The sequence below is a fragment of the Barbus barbus genome, assembly GCF_936440315.1.
Source record: "Barbus barbus genome assembly, chromosome: 26".
Classification (NCBI taxonomy): domain Eukaryota; kingdom Metazoa; phylum Chordata; class Actinopteri; order Cypriniformes; family Cyprinidae; genus Barbus; species Barbus barbus.
Window position 1 is genome coordinate 8559892 of NC_136754.1, and position 22053 is coordinate 8581944.

The 22053-nt window shown below is 37.1% G+C and overlaps 1 protein-coding gene across 1 annotated transcript in view; it reads right to left on the minus strand.

The window, feature by feature from the left end:
- Positions 1–22053, minus strand: part of clstn2a (calsyntenin 2a) — a 213596-nt gene that overhangs the window by 64515 nt on the left and 127028 nt on the right. The window contains exon 3 of the mRNA XM_079380083.1: positions 917–1112. Within this exon, the coding sequence (XP_079236209.1) occupies positions 917–1112 (196 nt within the window). The remainder of the gene's footprint in view (positions 1–916; positions 1113–22053) is intronic.

Genomic DNA, 22053 nt, shown 5'->3' on the forward strand with positions numbered 1-22053 from the left:
ACAAAATTTAAAAGTCGTGGTGTATTCCAGCCTTAAGACTAATTTCTACCCTACTGATATTTTATTTTATTTTAGTAGTTTAGTTTTGCAGTAATGTAAGGTGTGAGGTGGTCCACAATTTTTTAAAGTGCTTACAAGTATCTTGGAATATCACATTAATAAAATAAACAAAAAATAAAGTATAACAATCTCAAAATTACTCCAAATGAAACACCAGACTGGTTAGCTTTCAGCACAGCAGTTGGTTTCCTCATGGCTCTTCTGCCTCAAAAGCTTCCACAAATGTGGCAAAGCTTCATTCTACTTTTAACTTTGATAATGAGATGATGAATTAAACAAATGGATAATTTGCACAGCAGGACACCAGTCCCTTAATTTACACAGTCAACATCACAGAGGCGACAGCTTCTCTTGCTTGTAAATTGCAACTTCTACTAAGAATCTTGTAGCTTTTATACAAAATGACTTGCAATACTAGTCAAAAATTGTCCAGATGACCTATCACTTCTAGAGAAAAACTAAAATTGTGGACCACATAACATCCCAAATGTCTCTGACTTCACATATTTTTTTAAAATCTTAAGTCACCAATCCATAATTTAGCTTGACTGCTCTGATTTTTTTTCTTTTAATGAAATGAACTGAACTGCAACTTTAAGCTAATTAATCTAAATAATGCTAACTAATTAAGAAAAATTGCATGAAAAAAATGTAAATACTTTGCAATTTGAGTGAGAACAGGCTTTCCTGAAATCTGTTGATTAATTAGTAAAATTAAACCTTGGTGTTTCTGATCAATTAAAACAAAAATCAGTCAATCAATTTGCAAATCCTTCACAGACCACCAGTGGACTTCCGTTTGAAGCAGCTGAAATAAACTACACCACATCAGATCAACTAAGGTCTCTTTACTTACTTGTGACTCTTTTTCCAGTTAGCTCCGCTAGGGCTGGCTCCACAGTCATAGGCCTGGATAATGAAGGTGTACTCCTTCTGCTGCTCGCAGTCTATGGGACCCCGGGCCCTCAGCACCCCTTCACCAGATGTCCTGTTCAAAACCTCAGCTTCAAATGGGGCCTCCTGCCCATGAATCTTAAATGCACAGATCTCTCCTGGAAGAAACAAGACACAGGAGGCAGAATCAGTGGCTGCGAAAACACACAAATTACTTTCTTTTTTCCGTCTGCATCTCAACAAGCTATCATTGCTATAACTTTCACCCAGCAGGCTGGGCCCCCAACCCAGAACAGTAATATACAGGACACGGGGTGCTTTTAGAACTGAATCTATTCGTGCTGCGAGAGGAAGAATAACTGTCTGCTTTTGTAATTGCCTCATTGCAGAGCTGGAATCACATTGTGCTAGAAAGCACAGTGCTCAAGTACACTGTTTTGAATGTGGTAGTGACTGTGTGTATCGATAGCCTCGCTGTCGTTCTCAGGTGGCTCGTCCCACTTGAGAAGAAAATTGTTACAATAAAATATGTATGCACTATAGATGAAGAAGAAGAATTGTGAAAAGATGTATTTTTACCAAGCCATTCTAATTGCAATCAATTTCTTTCAACTTAATAATTAATTTATAATATACACTTAAATAGTTTTTTTTTTCTGCTCCACTAATGTAAAACCATGACATGTAATGAAATATAATATATATATATTTTAACCCTCAACCGCATGGTGTAGCCATATGGCAACACTTTGTGTTAATTTCCGTACCACTGTGTCTTTAAGAGAACATTCTCGTTTTTTTTGTTGTAAAGAGAAGACCTTAGTTTAGCCAATGATGTGCTTTGGTTAAGTCACATGACATGCAGTTTTTTTCTGTGGCGCGATTTCTGATAGTCAGTAGTTGCTGAAAGCAAACTAAAAAGTCAGTAACAAACAAGGACCAGTCTCATGCACAAAAAAATCGTAAAGATCACCTCAAATAAGTTATAATGACATATTCACTACTCAAATTTTTTGGTAAATCAATCAAATGTATGTGTTGCCAAGCGGCAACACTGTGCAATAGTAGAATTATATTATTGCAATAGTTTAGCTAGCTATCCAGGTCAGCTAAGCTAGCATGTTATGGTTATACTATGGTATTTTTTGGTAAAAAAATGAAACGAAAATGAACTTGAATAAAATAAATGAATTACCATGATACTGCCATCTGATAGTATTTAGTTTTACTTTGATTTTTGCAAGTGATGGTTGTCTATGGTATATTTTATGTAAATCCTAAGGTCTTTATTGTAAGGGTTGCTAAACCTAATATACATTTACATTTGAATTGTGAAATTTGCTGAAGCTTCAAGATGTCTATGTAACAACTGATTGTGACACGGCTAACACCGGGGCTGATTATTGATGTTAGACTGTGTCTTTTAATTCCCAGGTGCCAGTGTTCACTTCACTTTAAGTTTTGCAGTAGCCTTGGAAACTATTTCTTCTAGAGACTGCATTGTAGTCACCCACAGTGCAGTTCCGTCCACACAATCACAGATAATGTTGACACACAATCTGTTGATGCCACAATAACTCCGAGACCACTAGAAAGGACATTGTCTTGCCACTGTATCTGTTCACTGGTCCTTTCTTGGCAGTGCTTCTATCAGGCCATACCGGCTCTTTTAGGGATTTGGAAAATGACCACAAAAAAGCGTCGGAACTCTGACCCTGAGACAGCTGATATCACTTAAACCCCGGCAGGTCTCGGGAGCAAACAGCGACGTGCCGTTACGCTGTGTGCTCAAGCCTGCTGCTGTGGACAGATAAGCCTAACTTTCTCTCGCCATTCCATTCTCTCTCAATTTCTTTTTTCATTATTTTCTTTTTTCCTCTTCTTCTTTTTAAGCAGATCTGATTCTCCGCTCGAAAATCTCTCTCCTCCCTCAGTGCTGAAATAACAATTTACCCTCCGCAGTCTCTGTTCCTTTTGAGACTTGGCGTTTAAATTTCCCCTTTCTATTAGCCCCACGATGCTTTATCCAAATTAAATGTGTAGCACAATAGGGCAGGACGGCGGCAGATACCAAACATAATGTGGCGGGCAGCACATACAGATACGAGTTCTACGATCATTTTCAATGACAAAATGAGACGAGTTGTAACACAAATGGGAAAGAACATTATATAAGAATAACAATGATCGCAATGAATGCACACAAAAAATCAAAACATTCACTGGTTAAAGAAAAAAAAAATTCCACTTAGTGCTTGGGAGTCACGGGTAAACCCATTTTCCGCTCCGTCTGCTGCTGCAAATGCATTTTCCAGATTCAATTGGAGAAAGGGCAAAAGGGTCAAAGCATACAGCATAGGAAGTGCGGGCAATGCGGATGTATATGTACAGGGTAATGATGGATGGAAACCGTGAACTAATTTCCATCATGTCTCTAGATGACAGCTTGAAAACAGCAGCATCTTCTCACGCTCCGCCAGCACAGAGGTCTGTAATCACACGGCGAGCTCCGCAGAGCCTAAACTCTTTGGAGTTCCCCTTTGAAAGTGTTGAAGGAAGTATTAAATCGGGCCGACAGATGTGCCATGTTTTTAATACCACCTCACATCAGCTCTGGGAGTGTAAAGAAGGGAGTTCTGGGTAAGCCAATTTGAGAGTAATGAAGGAAATCATCCATGTAATATTTGTACTGCTTACTGCAGAAATTCATTTGTAGTGGGGTGGTTTACAAGGAGCATGAGTGGTAAACTCCAGAGACCTGGATGACCTCCATCTCGTAAACCAATTCATTTTCCTGTTTCATATTTGGAAGGAGCGCTAATTAGATGTGTTGTATGGGACGCAGCCAGAGACAGATCGCAGATCATAACGGTTGAGTCACGCAACAGCTGACGGCAGTTCCCCACTGTTTCAGAGATGATATTTGGCATATCAAAGCAACTAAAACAAAACTTTAAGGTGGTACGGTTGTACAGAAAAGTCATCAGGTCAAAAATCACTTCCATTATTATTTGTGTAAACACACTGTCAGGCCTAATCAGAATCTTAATTAAGAGCTCAAATTGGCTTTTTAATATTTCATGACAGAACTACCGGCAACTTCTAAATCTTCACCTTTGAGCAGTTCAGATCAATATCCACAGTAAATTTGCCTTCAGTGAGATCTGTGTGAGTCTTCTTTTGAAATTTGGCCTTGTTAGCTTGTGTGAAAACAGACAAATCCAGTCAAGCATCTGTTTAAACATTATCTACTCACAATATACAGTACATTTGAAAGCTATGCTCATCAGCTTCAAGGTCAAACGAGACTAGCACAACATTTCACGTCAAGAAACGTAGGACAATTTTGGCATGCAGAAATTTAATTGCTGAAGGTTGCCAGGTCGCTGCGCTGTTGGTTGCTAGCAGGTGTTCATGCTTGATGCAGTATCCAGGAGGTAAATGTGAGCTTCACTGTTGGTGCTCCCATTTCTGTTCCCAGCATTGTACTGCATTTCTGCACACTTTCTTATAATTAAACTGTTAATCTTCCTCTACATGGTCAATGCCCCACATAGCAATTCTCAAAGCTCTCATAATGAATGTCTTCCACTCACTTTCTTGATTCAAATCATTGTCAGTACATACACATGAAGATAGAAATTTTCTTCTAAACTGAACATTTTTGATCAGGCTCCTAAGTGTAGGTTCAGTCATTTCACTTTAATGGCGATGAATAGGCTCTTTCCATTTGGAGCCAGATAAAAATGGCAATGCTGAATTTTCAGCAGCCATTACATTATTGAGTCTTTGGTGTCACATGCTCCTTCAGAAATAATTTATTTTTATGATCAGTGAGGATTCATTGATGAATAGAAAGTTCAAAGAACAGCATATTGATTGATTGATTGATTGATTGACTGATTGATTGATTGTAACAATGCAAGTCTTAACTGTCACTTTCCACTATCAATTTACTGCATCCTTGCTGAATAAAATTATTCATTTCTTAACACTTTTGAATGGTACAATAAATAAATAAAGTTTTGACATTATACCATTTCAAATATTAATACAGGTCAGAAATCATGAGATTAACTTATGTAAAATAAATAATTATTATATTCATTTAAATAATGCATATATAATAAATATATTAAATGTATATTTGTAATATCATATATAATTATTATTATATTATTATAAATAATGCATTTCAAATATTTATTAATTATACTTTCATTTACATCTCTATGATCCCTTTCTTTCAGGATATTAAAAAAATTAACTTAAATCAATGATTCATATCTATGTATTTATTTATGTAATAATCTACTGCAAAACAGTCAATATTGCAAAACAAACTCCTTCAGAATGATACAACAGCACTCAGCAGTTTTGTGTCAAGGTCCTTATGTGTGCGTTTATTTGGTAATAATAGAGTGACTCAATATTATCCCATCTATATCAGTTCTCCACTAAACGATGTTAAAAAATAATGAGAAACTCTCATTCTGTGACTAAAACCTCATGTTTAGGAACAACTAAATCCCTTTTCAAGCGTACTGGAGCACTTGTAATTTTCCAACATTCTGCAGAGTCATTTGTCATTACTTAGCTTTTTAAAATATTTTCATTTAGTTGTAGCGTGAGCTGATATGAGTTGGGGTTGATTAAAACCCTGTTCACACAAACCATCACCAGGCAAAGCCTTGATTCATCCGACCTTTCGGAGATACACTTGGCCGGCCCCATGTTCCCTTTCTTTAATTACTCTCTGGATTACATTCTTCGCTAATGACTTTCTCTCTTCCACCCCCACCCCTTTCATTCTCTGTCCTCTCTTTCTATTGAACTCACACACAGACACACATGCTCGCTCAATAATGCCCGCCATGCAGTGGGTGGTTGAGGTGTTGTTGAGAGCCACTCTTCCCTCCTTCACTCCTCTCCAACACCGTCCGCCTCTTTCATCTCTCTCCAAGCTCTAAGTGTGCATATATCTGTGTCTGAATGGGGTAATGGTCCTATCAAGTGTGTGAAGAGAGCCCGAGGATGGACCAGTGCACATCAAATCATTAGTCATTTTTAGTGCTGGCATATCCATGTAGTTTAACATTGATTTATTGCACATGAGCCACTTTGATCGAAATCCAATGACACACATACACACACACACACACACACAAATACAGATGAAGGCTAAACTGCACAGAATTTAAGTATGAAGTAATAATTGTAAGTAAATTGTAATGATATGTATCATTTGACAGACCTTAGAAAATTGATTGAGGTTTTCTTATAAACATTGAAAAAAGCACAAAATTGTAATTAATTTTCACATATTACTGTTTTTTACACACACACACACACACACACACACACACACCTGATGTACTGTTTTTACAGTATTTTGGCAAATAAATGCAGTGGTGAGTATGAGACTTCTTTCAAAAAAATTAAATATATTGCAGACTCCAAACTTTTGACTGTAGTGTATAGCTAATTAGTTCAGCATGCTTTATTCAGTGGCCCTAAAAATATACTTTTGCACAACTACATCACATTAAGTCAAATTTCTGAATTCACTGCATTAGATAAAAAGTCCAACAAACCGAACTGCATCTGCAAACAAATGAGAAAGTTCAGTTTTTCAATCAGTTTTAACCTACAGGTCATTTGGTACATTTTAACCAATGTATGTAGTTCCTTTTATGTTCACACATGAAAAACTGTGCTTGTGCTATTTTTATTCAACATAAATGCTACTTTAAGACATTTATTGAGTTTTAATTGTGACTTAAATGTCCAAACACATTTTGGGGCCCTGAATCTCTGGCCGCAAACCTTGATCCTAAAGAAAAGGACAGAGAGAAAATGCCTTTGTCACATTTACTGTTCAGTCCAATTCATACAGTGGAGTAAGCTCCAGCAAAGGTCATTGTCAGAGAGCGTATATGGCTGAACATTTGGGAGGAGTGCTTGCATTTGACATTCAGATGGAGAAAATTAGCCAATGAAATGGCCTGGCAGAATGAATCTCTTTCTTTCACAAGAAATGTCTTGGTGTAAAGTATTGATCTAATGTTTACGACACGCTACAAATCCCAAAGGTGCCATTTATAAAGCAACACTGGAGGATTCAGTGCACTCATAAAGGCTTTTTTCATTACGATAAAAGAATACATCATTGCATTCTTGGCGATAGCAAAGACATCTGTTTGACCCTTTGGCTAATAAACATTGTCTCGCTCTGGTCATTTTTTACTCCTGCCTTAATAATCAAGAGAACAAAACACAGAGTGATATAAAAAAAAATCATAATAATTTTCCTGAAGCTTTGGGAATGAAGGGATGTAATTATCTTAACTGATCTCATAAAGTTCCTCCATTATAATTCACATAGCAAACTGTGCTTTCGAAAACAAGTAAAACAATGTTTTGTTGCTCAGCCTCTAGATCACTGAAAGCTCAGAGAGGCACTGAATGGAAAACACGGATTCCTTGGGATTTTTGCAAGGCTCTTAGGATATACAATATCTAATTGCCAATGCTGCCCTTGCTTTCATTTTAGCTTAAAAAGGGGTCACAGAATCAATCAGACCTGGTTCTCCCCAACCAAGGACAAGTTTCACACTAATTGATTATGTTAAGTTATATAGGATCAAATCTTTATTTAGTGCTGGTTTGGTGCTTGTCTAGCTGGTGAAGCAGGTTGACTCATACTGTTAAGACTGTGACATTTAAAAAGCCTAGTGGGAATTAATTAATGCTCATCAGCGTTCATGTAATGATTCAATTTGATTCATTTGGAATGATTCATAATTACTTCCAAAAATATGCTTACATGAATGTAACTGGAGAGACTATTTGCAGTATTATTATTGAAATATTGACAAAATTATACCTCATCTAGAAATTACTCAGGAAAATAATGTACAAATAATATTGATAAAATTAAGATACTATGTCTGCACTACTAACAAAAACCGAAGTAGACTGTTACACATGCATAATCAATTTGTACTAAATGAATGAATTAATGAACCAATAATATAACAATTACTTATCAATTCTGAATAATAATAATACACCTCTTTAGTAGAATTAATAACCATCTTTAAATTAAGTAGGGTCATTTATTTATACATTACAATGCACAAATGGACATACACAATTATGAATAATACAGAATTCCTAAATCAGCAGCTTAAACTTTCTTAATTTAAAGGGTGCATTTGTTTCCTTAGTCTTGCATATAATCTGGGACAGCTTCTGTAACGCATGATTATTATTATGTTAATTATAATCGTTTATTAAATTCCATAATCAATACAGCTCATTTTTAGTGGATTGATGCAGTTCTAGCATTAGAGAACACAAAGGAAAACATTCTGAAAAAGAACACTGGTGTCCAAAAGGACAGGATTTTCCATTTTCGCCGAGACTAATGATGTCCAGTTCCCAGCAATTCAGTCAACAGTAAAGTGTGGTGCACAGAACGTCAATGTGACACTGATCTCTCGTCTCCCAGAAAGCAAGAGAAAGTGAGAGGGGTGTTGAAACTGCGAGTTTGAAAGAAGTAGAGTGTATCAGCAAAAGAAGTACTGTACACCCCGAGTCCAGAGTGCTTATCACATTGATTTACAGTGTGTGAAGAACAGAATGGAGGCAGGAGAGCAAAGACTATAAATAGAGCTGTAGGCCTTCCCTCGGGCCTCAGGTTTGTTTGCTTTTCCACCTCCCACTCCAGATGACCTCAGTTCTCTGCATTTAATTACTCAATAAGTAAAGCCGCAGCCCAGGTGGACTGAACCCCACCTTTCATTCTCTGCTTCACCAGCCTTAAGGCCACATGTGAACTTGCCAGCATGCAGTTGACTGGCATTCCTCCTGCCAGTCCATGGTCACAGGTTAAAGCACTCTGGGGTTGTCGGAACGGCAGTTGACACTCACACTGGGACTCGGGTTTTCAGGTGAGAAACAGTGCACCACAAAGACTAGTTGTAAAGGGTAGTTTAAATGTTTAATGTGTTAGCTTTAGTGTGTTTGAGTATTCAATCTTGGGGTGAAACTATTTTAGTGTTCTGCTAAAGTACTATATTATATATATATATAGGCTATATGTGTATATACGTGTGTGTGTGTGTGTGTGTGTGTGTATATATATATATACATATATATATACATATATATATACATATATATATATATATATATACATATATATATACACATATATATATACACACATATATATATATACACACACATATATATATATATATATATATATATATATATATATATATATATATACTGTATATATATATATATATATGCATGCTGTCAAACGATTAATCACATCCAATATAAGTTTTTGTTTACATATGTGTGTGTATACTGTGTATATTTATTATGTATAAATACACACGCATACAGTATATACAGTATTTACATGTATTTATGAATACATGTGAATTTATTTATAGTCATATAATTTATATTATACATTAATATATATCATATATGAAAATAAAATATTTTTCTGAAATATATACATGCATATGTGTGTATTTATATATACTAGGGGTGTAACGTTATGTGGCTCGAACACAGGTCAATCGCGTCAAAAAACACGCGCTTTACCATCTGCGCCACTGGAACTCACGATTCAGTGAATCATTTCACTGAATCGTTTACATTTCACTGCTGGTTATACCCTGTATAATTGTGTATGTGACAAATAAAAATCTTGAATCTTGAATCAAAGCCGTTTTTTATAAATTTGACAGTCCTAGTCACACTTTGGTGGGAGGAATTAGTGTAAATAGTCTCTGCCAAAAGTGTAAATAGACACTCCATTTACATTATCAAAGAACATTATCATTGGCAGAATTAAAGCACTCTCAAAAACTCCCATTAATTACTGAAGTTGCTTACATTGTGAAATTTATATCTTGCTTACATCGTACGCACTTCTGCACTTTCACCGATGACTCATCTGGACGCCTCTTATTGGCCATTGTACTCATAAACTCAACAGAATCGTGTGTGATTGGTTATAATGCACAGTGCTGTAGAAACACACGGCTGTCTCTGGCTCCGTGCCAGCCAGCGAAGATGAGGGAACAATTTAGCAGCTAATGATGTGCCGCACTGAACGATCTAATCACACCGGTGTGGTCGTTTATTAAATATAAAAAATATTATTCGGCTATTTTTTGTCTTTTGTAAGCTGCATTCAAAATCTGAGGGGGAAATCGCGGTCCAGGAGTAGCTGGGCCCCCCTCTGGTCAAGTGCCCTGGGCACGTGCCCGGTAGGCCGTGCGTTAATCCGTCCCTGCCACAAAGAGTGGGCTATCTACTTACGACCCAAGAGACGAGACAGCACTTTGTAGGTAAGGGCTCAAGAGACCGCTACTTAAAGACCCTAAGAAGGGGAGCAGTCACTGAGCTAGCACATAGATATGCTCAGATAGCTAATGTACCTTGGAACGGCTACCGGAAGGGGGGCCGATTGAAACTACCCAGACCACAAAGAGTGGGCTATCTACTTACGACCCAGGAGGTGAGACAGCACTTTCTAGGTAAGGGCTCAAGAGACTGATACTTAAAACCCTAAGCAGGGGAATGATCACTGAGCAGGAACATAGCTATACTCCGATAGCTAGGCTCTAGGAAAGGGGACCACTCCATAAGAGGGCTCACCGCAACTGCAGTAGAAGACAGCTAGCCTCAGATAGCTGTATTCAAGTAAGCCCGACCTGCCATAACAATGGCTGGAATATAACCACCCTCAGATGGTTATACTGAGGAGGTCCCCAATCCATGTCAGTCCCACAGTAGGCCAGTAAAGCACCGTGTTATTGACCAGGAGCTCACAAGGGGGAGATCCGGACCCTCAGTAAATGATTCGCTAAAGAGCGAACACAAACATCATAGTCAGTGATCAAAGCCTGATGTAAGCTGAGGCCATAACACTAGAGGGCTGGACACAGCTATCCTCAGATAGCAGTTCACTCAGATAAGGCTGAAGATAGCCCAGACCACGGAAGTGGGCCATCTGCATAAAACCCCGAAGGGGAGACAGCACAGTCCATGCAAGGGGTTCACGGAGACCAGTTTTTTTAAAAACGTAAAAAGGGAAGCAGTCTCCAAGCTGGAATAGCAGATTCCTAGACAAAGACTTCAGAGCTTAATCAGGAGAACTTGTGCCAAGGGGAATCCAACCTAGTTAAGGAGACAGGCTAGAACATAGCTACCCTCAGACCGCCATATTCCAGAAAAAAGTAAGCCGGACTGGAGCATAACCATCCGCAGACAGCTTCACTCTGGCTTAACAGAGGAAGAGACATTCCCCATAACCACTCTAGGTGCTGAAAATCCTGGGAGTTAAAACTCGCAAGCCTCTCTCCACAGATCATTAAAATATATTCATGCCCAGCGAGGCTCTCCACACACAATAACATGCATATTAGAGAGGCACGGCTGAGCTGAATATAGCCCCGCCCACGATCCCGCAGGATCAGGGCTGAAACAACTCTGTGCTCACACTTCATCGTCATAAGAACCCAATAGTATCTGTGATATCCAACAACCTGTTTAGAGAGGGTGTGCAGATCTCGCAGATCAAAGTGAAGACCGCGAGGTGAGAAACTGTGCCACGGCAATGGCGGAACCGCACCACGAGACACAAACGCTTTGTTCCGCATCCCTCTTGAATTGGAACAAACACAAGCGGAGCCTGGACATCGTGATTCATCATGATGCGAGTGTAACTCTGAATGCGTGTGCTCTTCGCCGAGACAAACGCGAAAGCAGAACATGCCCTCGAGTGTTAGAATCCAAACATGGAAGAACATATCCCCTAAAGCGCTGCTCGACTTGAGCGCTATCCGCAGGACCTGATAACCAAAAAAAGCGTCTTAAACCCGCAAATCCTGCGATCCGAGTCTTTGCCGTGCCTTGGCAACAACGGGACCAGAACTGCGAAACGCAAACACTTGTCACTCATGTCTCGAGAAGAGGGACAAACGCGAATATAGATCTTCTCATTGGATAACACTCACAATGAACGCGTTCAGTGCCCTCGAGAACTGAACACGCAAGCTCCTGACCAAGACACATGACAGATAGATCGTGCATGTCCTCAAGTACCAGAAACCTATGGAACAACACACTTTCCACACCGCTCACCTGCCTTGGCCTCTCACACGCACTTCAAACAGATGCCTCCTGAAGACAGCAAAGAGGAGTATGTATTCAGCAGGTGCCTTTTATACTTCCAGGCACCCCGTCTGTGACGTCATGGGCCATGTGGGCCAATAGATTGGCGTTGTTTCACACGTGCTTCAGACACTAGTCATGCAGGCTGCATTTCCCATAGTGCCCCCTAGGGGGAGTAGCATGGAGTTCCCTAGAAGGAGAACTTTTAATTTGGATGTGATTAATCATTTGACAGCACTAATAAATAAATAAATATATGTGTTATCAGTTCAAATGTGTTTACAGCGCATTTAAATTTGAGGTTGGCAAGATCAACTCTATTGCGTTCACTATTTATTTGACAAAAATAAAGTAAAAACAATAATTTATGAAAGATTATTATAATTTAAATGAAGTGTTTCTTATTTTAATGTATTTTAAAATTTAATTTATTCCTGTCATAGCAAAGCTACATTTTCAGTCAAATCTGGAGTCATTACTCCAGTCTTTAGTGTCACATGAGCCTCCAGAAATCAATCTAATATGCTGATTTGGTGCTCAAGTTTCTTTATATTATAAATGTTGAAAACTTTCATACTGCTTAATATTTTGGTGAAAACCATGGTATATATTTTTTCAGGATTCTCTGATGAATAGATATTTCAAAAGAACAGTATTTATAGGAAACAGAAATGTTTTATAAAAATGTAAAAGGCTTAATACTTGCTTAATAAATTTGTTAGTTAAAAAAGAAGTCTTACTGACCACAAACTTTTGAATGAGTGTAGGCCTAAATAAAATACGCAAATACATACATCTGAGATTTAGATGTATGGTAAGTAGAATTACTGTCTGCTTTGTTTATTTTTTGTCTCAGTTTCTTGGAAACAATACAAGAAAGTCTGAAGTATTTTTTAAACAGAAACATTACTGAAGAAAAATTCAATAAATCAACAGGCCTGAAACACTCACAGACAGAAAAAGTCATTTTAAATCATTTTAATAATAATTTTAGAATTTAGCGTTTAACTCCCACAGGTGATAAAACTTTGCCCTACACTACCTCGCACTGAACTGGTTTGAGAATGAGGCATAAATGGGACTTTATTGACCCCTAAGGGGAAATAATCATGTTGGGTAAAGCATCATTTACTTAAACGTAATGACTTGTTGAAAATTCCCCTCCTTATTTTCCAAAGTAATTGGAAATGGGATGCTAGCTGATTTGCGCCACTATTAACTGCATTAAGGTTGAACGTAAGCTTTGCAGGCATAATATGCTGGCTTTACGATATCATTCTAACCCAGATGTTTATGCTAAATGCTTGTCTTAACACAGCCCTATGATAAATGTCTCCCTGCAGTATCAATTAATCTCTTTGAAAAAAAATGTTAAGACTAAACTCAAAAAAGCTGCTTAGAGATGCACATAAACAGTTAAGCTGTGCAATGGAAGTCAAATTCTGAATGTCAAAACAACAAAACCCCATTTGCACAATAATCACAAACATGTTCTGCTTTAGTGACTCATGTTTACCTTTGTGTCTTTATTTTGGAGTGGGTGAGTCTATTTAAAACAGTTAAATTGTCCATTCTCGCTTCCCTAGACATTATCTTTCCCAGTGACAACACACTGACAATCTGTTCCGCTCGAAAGATCAAACAGCCATCAGTGTGTGCCAAGAGTCCTGCCAGCCAATAAAACAAGTCTATTCCAACCAGTCATCCTCATCTTAGCCAAAACACAACTTTCTCTTCATGCCCTGTGCACTCTGCTAAAATGGAAAACATTTGGGATTTAATCCATTTCTATGTAGGTGCTTTTTTTTTTATTCAGTTGTCAACAAACATGGAGGTGGATGTTCTTTAACTACTGGCCACTAAATTGATCCAAGTTTTAGAGATTAGACAGTGGACATCCTACACATACACTGTCCGTTTAATACGTCCACCAGCTTTTCATCGTAATAATAAAGCCTATAGACATCATATTCTAATTTACTCTTTTAAAAGACAATCAGTACAGAATTTTTTTTAGGACATCCAGATTTGTGCTTTTTGACATTTAACCTTCAGATATGGATCATGACACTTTACTAGTAGCCAATATCATTTCAAAACCTTCTTTCTCTCATTATTTCAAAAACTTCTGATGAGGAAAAAAAAGTAGACAATTTAAGGAATATCTGTTTGGGTGAATACAATACAATGGCTCATCATCATAAGTCACTTTAACACTGTGTCCTAACTAGACATGACGTGTTAAGATTCCAGCAACAAGCAATTTGTCTGTCCATACCTACGAGATGCACCAAAATAAATCACACATTACAGCCAAACAGAAAAGCATGTGGGTGGTTTGATGAAAAACAAATATAACTTAACAACATTAAAATAATAGTGGCTGCCACAATTTTACTGTTAAATTTGCTTAAATATATAGGGATGCAGTAATATTAAAATTCTGGCCATCACCAATAATCCAATAATTATTTACTATACATGCTATGGCCAATAACCAATAAAATGCTTTTAAAAATGTCTAATTTTGTCTAAATAATTAAATATCAAACACCGAATAAAATAAAAAATAACTATTATCTGCAAGTATCTGATATGGTATGAATATATTATGCATTACTTTTAAAAAATTTGTGTACACTTAAAAATTATCAGTTAAAGTTAGAATACATTTACCAACAGACATGAGGATGAGTAAATGATGACAGAATTTTCCTTCTTGATAAAACCACCACCTTGAATTAATTGATAAGAAGCTCATATTTGGAGCTCTAACATGTTAGGAAATGATATAGAGTTGCCAGTGAGCATCATGGGAGATTTCTGAAGGTTCAGACCATGTTGAGAATCACAGATTTGGTCACATGTTAGTGAATGATTTCCAACTGTCCACTATCCATTTTCAAACCACGAACTACCAACTTCTGATAGCTTTCCCATATCTGTACACAAACCATCCTTTCCCAAGAGCAATGGAACAAATTCCGATTTTCACATTGTGATGAAAATCAGCTGATTTTCCATTTAGCTGAACCTCATTCAAATGGTGTCACTGCTTCACTGCTTCAAAGCTGACCTCCTTCTGTGCTCAGACTCACCATCATCATCCCACTGAATTAATAATGCTCTACTTCCACACTATGAATTACAATTGTATTTGCACATGGCTTGCTTTGTGCAAGCTAATGCAATCTAATATTACCCTGGTGTCCTAGCAGGTGTTTTGTATCTTGCTCTGCGACTAGATATTGCCATCTATCCATTATCCGGCCCTCTTACGGATCCAATGGTACAGTATGCCACCAAGTCAGAGATGTAAACTTGCTAAAACACGGTTTAAAGACCACCAAACATATGATCTCATAATATATGCATGTAGGCGCTCTCACTCTCCCACATACGCACACACAGTTCTGGTTGTAAATGATTTTTGGCCTACGTTTCAGTAAAACACACTACATCCATATGTAAAACTATCAAAGCTACAGTCACCACAGCAACATGATTTCGAAATTAAAGACGCTTAAATACCCAAGATAAATTAATTCAATATCTTGCCAGTGGGCCATAAAGCTTATACCAATTAAATAAATATGAATGTTATATACCAAAACCTTTTCAAAGCGAACATTTGGTTTAGACTTTGAGATAAATCGCTCTCAACTGCCAGCTGAACTACCCAGGCCTTTCATTTGTGAAATATTGAACAGCTATGGTCAATTTAAACATTATAAACATATTAGAAATTATAAAAGCCATATTACTCATAAACTCTTGTCATTAATTTACTTGCTCACCAAGTATTCGTTGAGTTTCAGTTCATTTTTGTGAAGTGCTCCGGCTTAAGACAGAGACAGCAGAAAGTGTGTCCTGTTTGTTTTCTTTTTAAATTACAAAAGCATAACGTCTTGTTTATATTTTGAGTGCACACATATAAAAGTAGACCCTTTGCAGCTCTGAATGAGCAAAAATGACAGTGCATTTTAAGTTTCCTCTGTTATTAAAAAAATGCAAGGGATTGCGCTGACGCCTTCATGTCCTGCAAAGCTTCCACTCTAACAGCACACATTTATCTAGATTAAATGTTTAAATTAATATTGTGAAATGCATGAAGTGTTTTACATCTATAGATTTTATTTTATGCAAGTCGTGATCGGAGAAGGCTAAATTGATCAAACATAGCCTATGCTATCTCACTGTCTGTCGCTGGCCGTTTGGTCGTTAAAAAACAAAAACTTGAATTTAACAAACATAATATGTTCCAAACATATTTCTAAATTAACTTAGAAATTTAACCACTTTGCTATTAAAATCCAAAACTTAACTATTTTAATGGATGCAACAGCAGCTGTGTATTGGGATAGAGAGAGAGAGAGAGAGAGAGAGAGAGAGAGAGAGAGAGAGAGAGAGAGAGAAAAGACATGGGCTCCAGTCTGGCCGAGAATTCTGATAAGCTGTCGGACAAGGGCCGGGCCCGTGCAGGGCTCTATATTCATTCCCTCATGTCAATTAAAAGTTCCCCCTCAACTCAACGGGCCTCCTATCTGCCTGGGTCCATATGCACCTGCATACCCTGCATACCCAGATGCACTTGCATAGATTTATATACATTTACCAAAGTACAAGAGTCCTTCCCACCTCTTCAGAGTCTTTCATACTGGAACATACGGGAACATTAACATAAGGGGCCATGTCAACAGTCTCCAAGCCTGAATGTTACAGTTGGTAAGACCATGACCTCTGTCAGATTCAAAGCAGTGAGAGACGATACCACAGCATAGTGATGAGAGGAAGACAAGAAACAACTATTGTAGCTCGGAGGAACTTGATCAAGCCAGACAAACCACATAGCAACTCAAAGTGACAACTTCTGAATATCAATGTTTTGCTGCCCAATACTTTCATATAAATCAGACAACAGATACGACCTCAGAGATCAGCTACTCTTCCTTCTCTGTAGCTCCTCTTTATCTCTCTCTCTTCAATTTTCACATGTACACACACTCAGAAAAGCCTTGAGCAATGAAAGGGACTACATCGCTGGACCGCTGCCAACGGTTTATTTCTCTTGATGAGGTGGAAATGGCCCCTGATTAAACCGTTATTTCCATCGTGCCAGGGTCCGCACTTAATAGAACAATTCAAAGCGCTGTAGCAATTAAAATGAAACAATAGCCGTGGAGCCATTTCTCATGATGGATTTTGCTGTGTAATTATGGCCTACGGTTGTTGGTCTGTTACAACACCCAATACACACATCACTATCTCCATGTTGCAGCGTCTTGTAAAGTACCATTGTTTCACCCATATGAGGTCATAAATGCAAGGTCAACTGACACAAAGCGTTGAGTCCCTTAATGAACTGGATTGTGTTATGAATATTAAAACATTCACAAATCACTGTTTATGAGCAGGCAGGAGTTAATTACAAAATTATGATTTCTAAAGCAGTGGTCAAATTAGACTGTTTTCACGACTTGCAAAACATCACATTTGGTAAACTCTGACCTGTAAATTTGTATAACAACATGATGTTTGCTCAAAAGAGGAATCAAACTTCACAGATAGATCTCTTGGCTAATAATCACACACCAATTTTGTTGGTTTATCATCAAAACAGGTTTAAGTAAATACACATTTTGAGAACAATATTATAGTAGATAGTAAATTGTTAATCTATTAAAAAATGTAAGCTCTGGAATGGGACATCACATATTGTTGCTCATATTATACGTAATGAGGTTCAAAATCAATTGTATACGCTTACAGTCTAGTGTGACCTCCACTTAAGAATGACATAAAGATCATTGTTTAAGAAGCAAATTAATACAGGAAAATTTTACACTGACTCTAAGGCCTAGCCCTTACCACACATGCTAAAAAGATTTTAATTGGTGTCCAAATATATCTATCTACCTACCTATCTACCTATAATAATAATAATAATAATTATTATTATTATTATTATTAAGTTAATATATAAAGACATAGCAGCTCCAAAAATAAATAAATAATAATTATTATTATTATTATTAATAATGAACACTTAGTTACTAGAATATTTAACTTTAAAAAAAAAAAAAAAAACTATTTTGTGATTCATACGGTTATGGTACACCCTTACCTCTATTAAAAGTGATTAATTTCATTTGTACATTTGAAACACCCAGTGCTGACTGGCTGTATATTTTAAATTGGCTTGTTATTAAGAATTTAACAGAGAATGAAGTTCCTAGCTGGAAGCAGATGGTAGCCCAGTGTCCCAAAGGAAGAGAAGAGCCTCACCTAAGAGACATACTGGCAACAGTGTGACCACTGTTTCCCTTTCCACTTAGCAAATCTGCCCACCACAAAACCCTGACAGTTACAAAATCATTAACGACAATTTCTTCTCCGTTCCCAGTCGGGCTGATATACAGCCCGTGAGAAATAAGTCACCACCACTGGGTAGAATTTTGACACAATTACAGAAAATGAAGAGCAAGTCACATTCATTAAACAACCAGATGTCCTGGTGATGGGATAGCATTTGCTTTTTCAGTGCAATGGTCCACAATTACAGTCCATCTAAATAAATAGATGATTAATTAGAGAATTTGTGAACACTTCTGCAGTGTATTACAATAGTTTTGATCCAGGCTCTACAAATTGACAGCATAATTATTGAATGACCAAAAACAAAAACAATAACCCTCCACTAGTAATGTGCACGCCATTGCACCTTGTTTAATTGCACAATTAATTTATGTTAAGAGGACTTTGTGTTTATTGCAACACAAAAGGAGAATTATTATGTTCCTGTGCATATTAATCACTGCTTTTGTTCCTGTATTAAACATGCAGCAAAATGTTACACAAGTTCTCTGTGTATAAATTGAGATTGCAAGTCCCCACCATCCCTCTGGTGTAATCTGGCAGGTGGTACAAGTTAGAAAAGTGTATCACCATGTAGACTGCCCGCTTCCTGTTTGACTACAGATAACGGTTTCATTGTGTGGCCCTCTCATCATTGCACACATGGGGCTGGTAAAGGGCACCAAAAGGTCACCTGAGCCGGTGACTCTTGTGAACAACAGCATCCTTCCCACACAATGTTGAGCAAGGAACCATGGGAGAATTATCAGGACACGTCAAAATGGCAGTAAATTAATGACGGCGATAAATGGAAAGACGAAGGCAGGTCTGTGTTCTTTCTCTGTCTTGGCATTGGTGCTGTGATTTTCTTTTGTCTCTCTTATCTAGTTTTCCCCAGAAAATACTTTTTAATGTCAAGTCCTGGGGGAGCTGCGTAGGAATATTGCCTTTTTCCTCTACCTTCTCCTCTCTGCCCTTCAGAGGGAGGAAGACAGTGAATGGTCAGTATCAACACTCCCTATGAGAGAGCAGGGTGAGACCTACAGTTTACTTTATGCATGCATCTCGAGTAACTTGTCAAAAACATGTTTGGGTGGCATATATCCAAAATAAAGGCCTTTTTAAGGCCGTTAAAATATATTTTTTGCATTAATGTAATAGGGGGACCACTATATTGTGTGTGTGTGTATGTGTATGTGTATTTGTACAGTGTATATATATATATATATATATATATATATATATATATATATGTTAGTGCTGTCAAAATTAGCGCGTTAACGCAGGCGATTCATTTTTTTCAGTTTAACGCGTTAAAATTATTTAACGCCGTTAACACAGGGGCGGAGCCTAGGGTTGGCCACCCCACTTATAACTGCTAATTCTGTCTCTTTTTTCTTGACAATAAGTGAATTTATTCAGTCGCTGAACATCTGTACGATCACATCAAACAGGAGACGTGCCAGCCGCGAGTCAAACAAGCGCGGAAACTGTACTGTGCTCGCAGCGCGCTTTCTTCAATACAAGCACAAAGGTGCCGGCGCGCGCATAGCCTGTATCATTTCATATCAAATCGCGAAAGAAATTACGAGCATGCAATGTCGTGATCAGTTAAGTCATGAAGTTACCAAAAAGCTGCCATAAAACTGTGCATGCATGTAATATGCTATGAGTTACATTAAGAACATATGAAATGGATTTCAAAACTGTCCTGGAGCATCCTAGCACTGTCTCCCTCATCTAACACACCCGATTCAACTCGTCAGCTCATTAGAAGAGACTGAAATGAGTCCGACCTGAAATGGGTCAGAAAAGGTAGAGTTGTGAGAAAATATGATGCGTGTCAGATCTGCATCATGTTCTGTAGCGGCAACTCTTAAATAGCAGCCAAATAACCTAAAACCAGCTGCCATATCTGTTCATCAAGAACAAAAGAAAAAAGAGGTAATCAATAACTTTTATAGTTTTAAGGATTCATCTGTATTTAGTTTAGAATTTAGTGTTTGATAACTTTATTCAATTTCTGTATATTTCTGCTGAGGGGCACAGGTAGATAAATATGACATTTATTATAATGGGTTTATGCGAAGATTGTTTTAAGTTCACTTAAATTAGAGGTTTTTTTAAAAGTCTAATAAATGTTCAAATTGATAGCTCTTAATTATAATGTAAAGTTTAATGACTATAGTCAATGGTTAAATATTAGGGGGTAACATTTTTATAGGGAAATCAGTATTAAATTGTATCAGTGATACTGGCCTTCAGTCATAAAAATAAATATGCCATTAAACAAATATTAAATATATATTGTCTTTATGTTGTTTGTACATTAATTTGAAGATTGAATGTGAAATTATTGCAATATAAAAGTATATTTAAAAACTTTAATGTTAGGTGGGATTAATCGTGATTAATTTACGAAAAATGTGCAATTAATTAGTTTTTTTAATCGATTGACAACACTAATATATATGTAATTACATTATAATGTGATATATATTGCATAAATATTGCACTTATATTATGTTTAATAATAATTCATAATATACTTATATATTAAAATAAACTGTTGTTTATTTAAAATAAATATTATATATGCAACAGTTTTAATAATAATATAACAATATCGTGCTGCTTAATATTTTTGAAAATCATGATGAATCTTGATGATTAGAATACAAATGGCCAGATTTTAGTAACAGCTTGCGCCAGCGCAAACTGTCTTTTGGCGTTAAAATAGCCCTGTCAGGACAGTTGGACAGCGTGACAGTTATTTGTGCCTCTGACCTTATTGAATATGCATTTGTAGGAGTTTCCCTTTCAGATGCAAAATTTATGGGTGGAGAGTATTAAAATAAATCACGCAACGTCGAAATACTGGTATTTGCGCCATTATTTAACACCCAAAAAGCATGTCTTAAACTATTTTGCACTTGAATTACGACATTTGTTGTTGCTAGGAGGAGGCACCGCAGAGAACATGGTAAGGGAGAGGATTTTTTTCCCACACATATTAATTTTTTTGGAATGCCAGAAGAACACATTTTCCAAATCCAAACATATCCTTACGCTAATTTGCGTTGGGCTTGGTGGATTGAGTTGGTCATTATGGAAATGAGATGTTGCATCTGTGTTCTTTAATTTACGTGTTGTCAGTAAATCATCCGCAAAAACTTTACAACACTTTACAATATTTTCAACATTGATCACAATAAAAAATGTCTTTTGAGCACCAAATCAGTATATTAGAATGATATCAGGAATTCTGTTTTAAAATATAAACAAGAAAACAGTTATTTTAAATAGCATCAATATTTTTCAATATTACTATGCTTTATTGTATTTTTATCAAATAAATGCAGCCTTGGTGAGCATAAGAGACTTTTCACAAACACAAAAAAAGGTGTTTTGTGTGTGTGTGTGTGTGTGTGTGCTTGTAATGATTTTGGCATGATATATGACATGCTTTCACACATCCACAACTACACACACACACACACACACACTACTCTGGGTTTCATACAATGATACGATTAA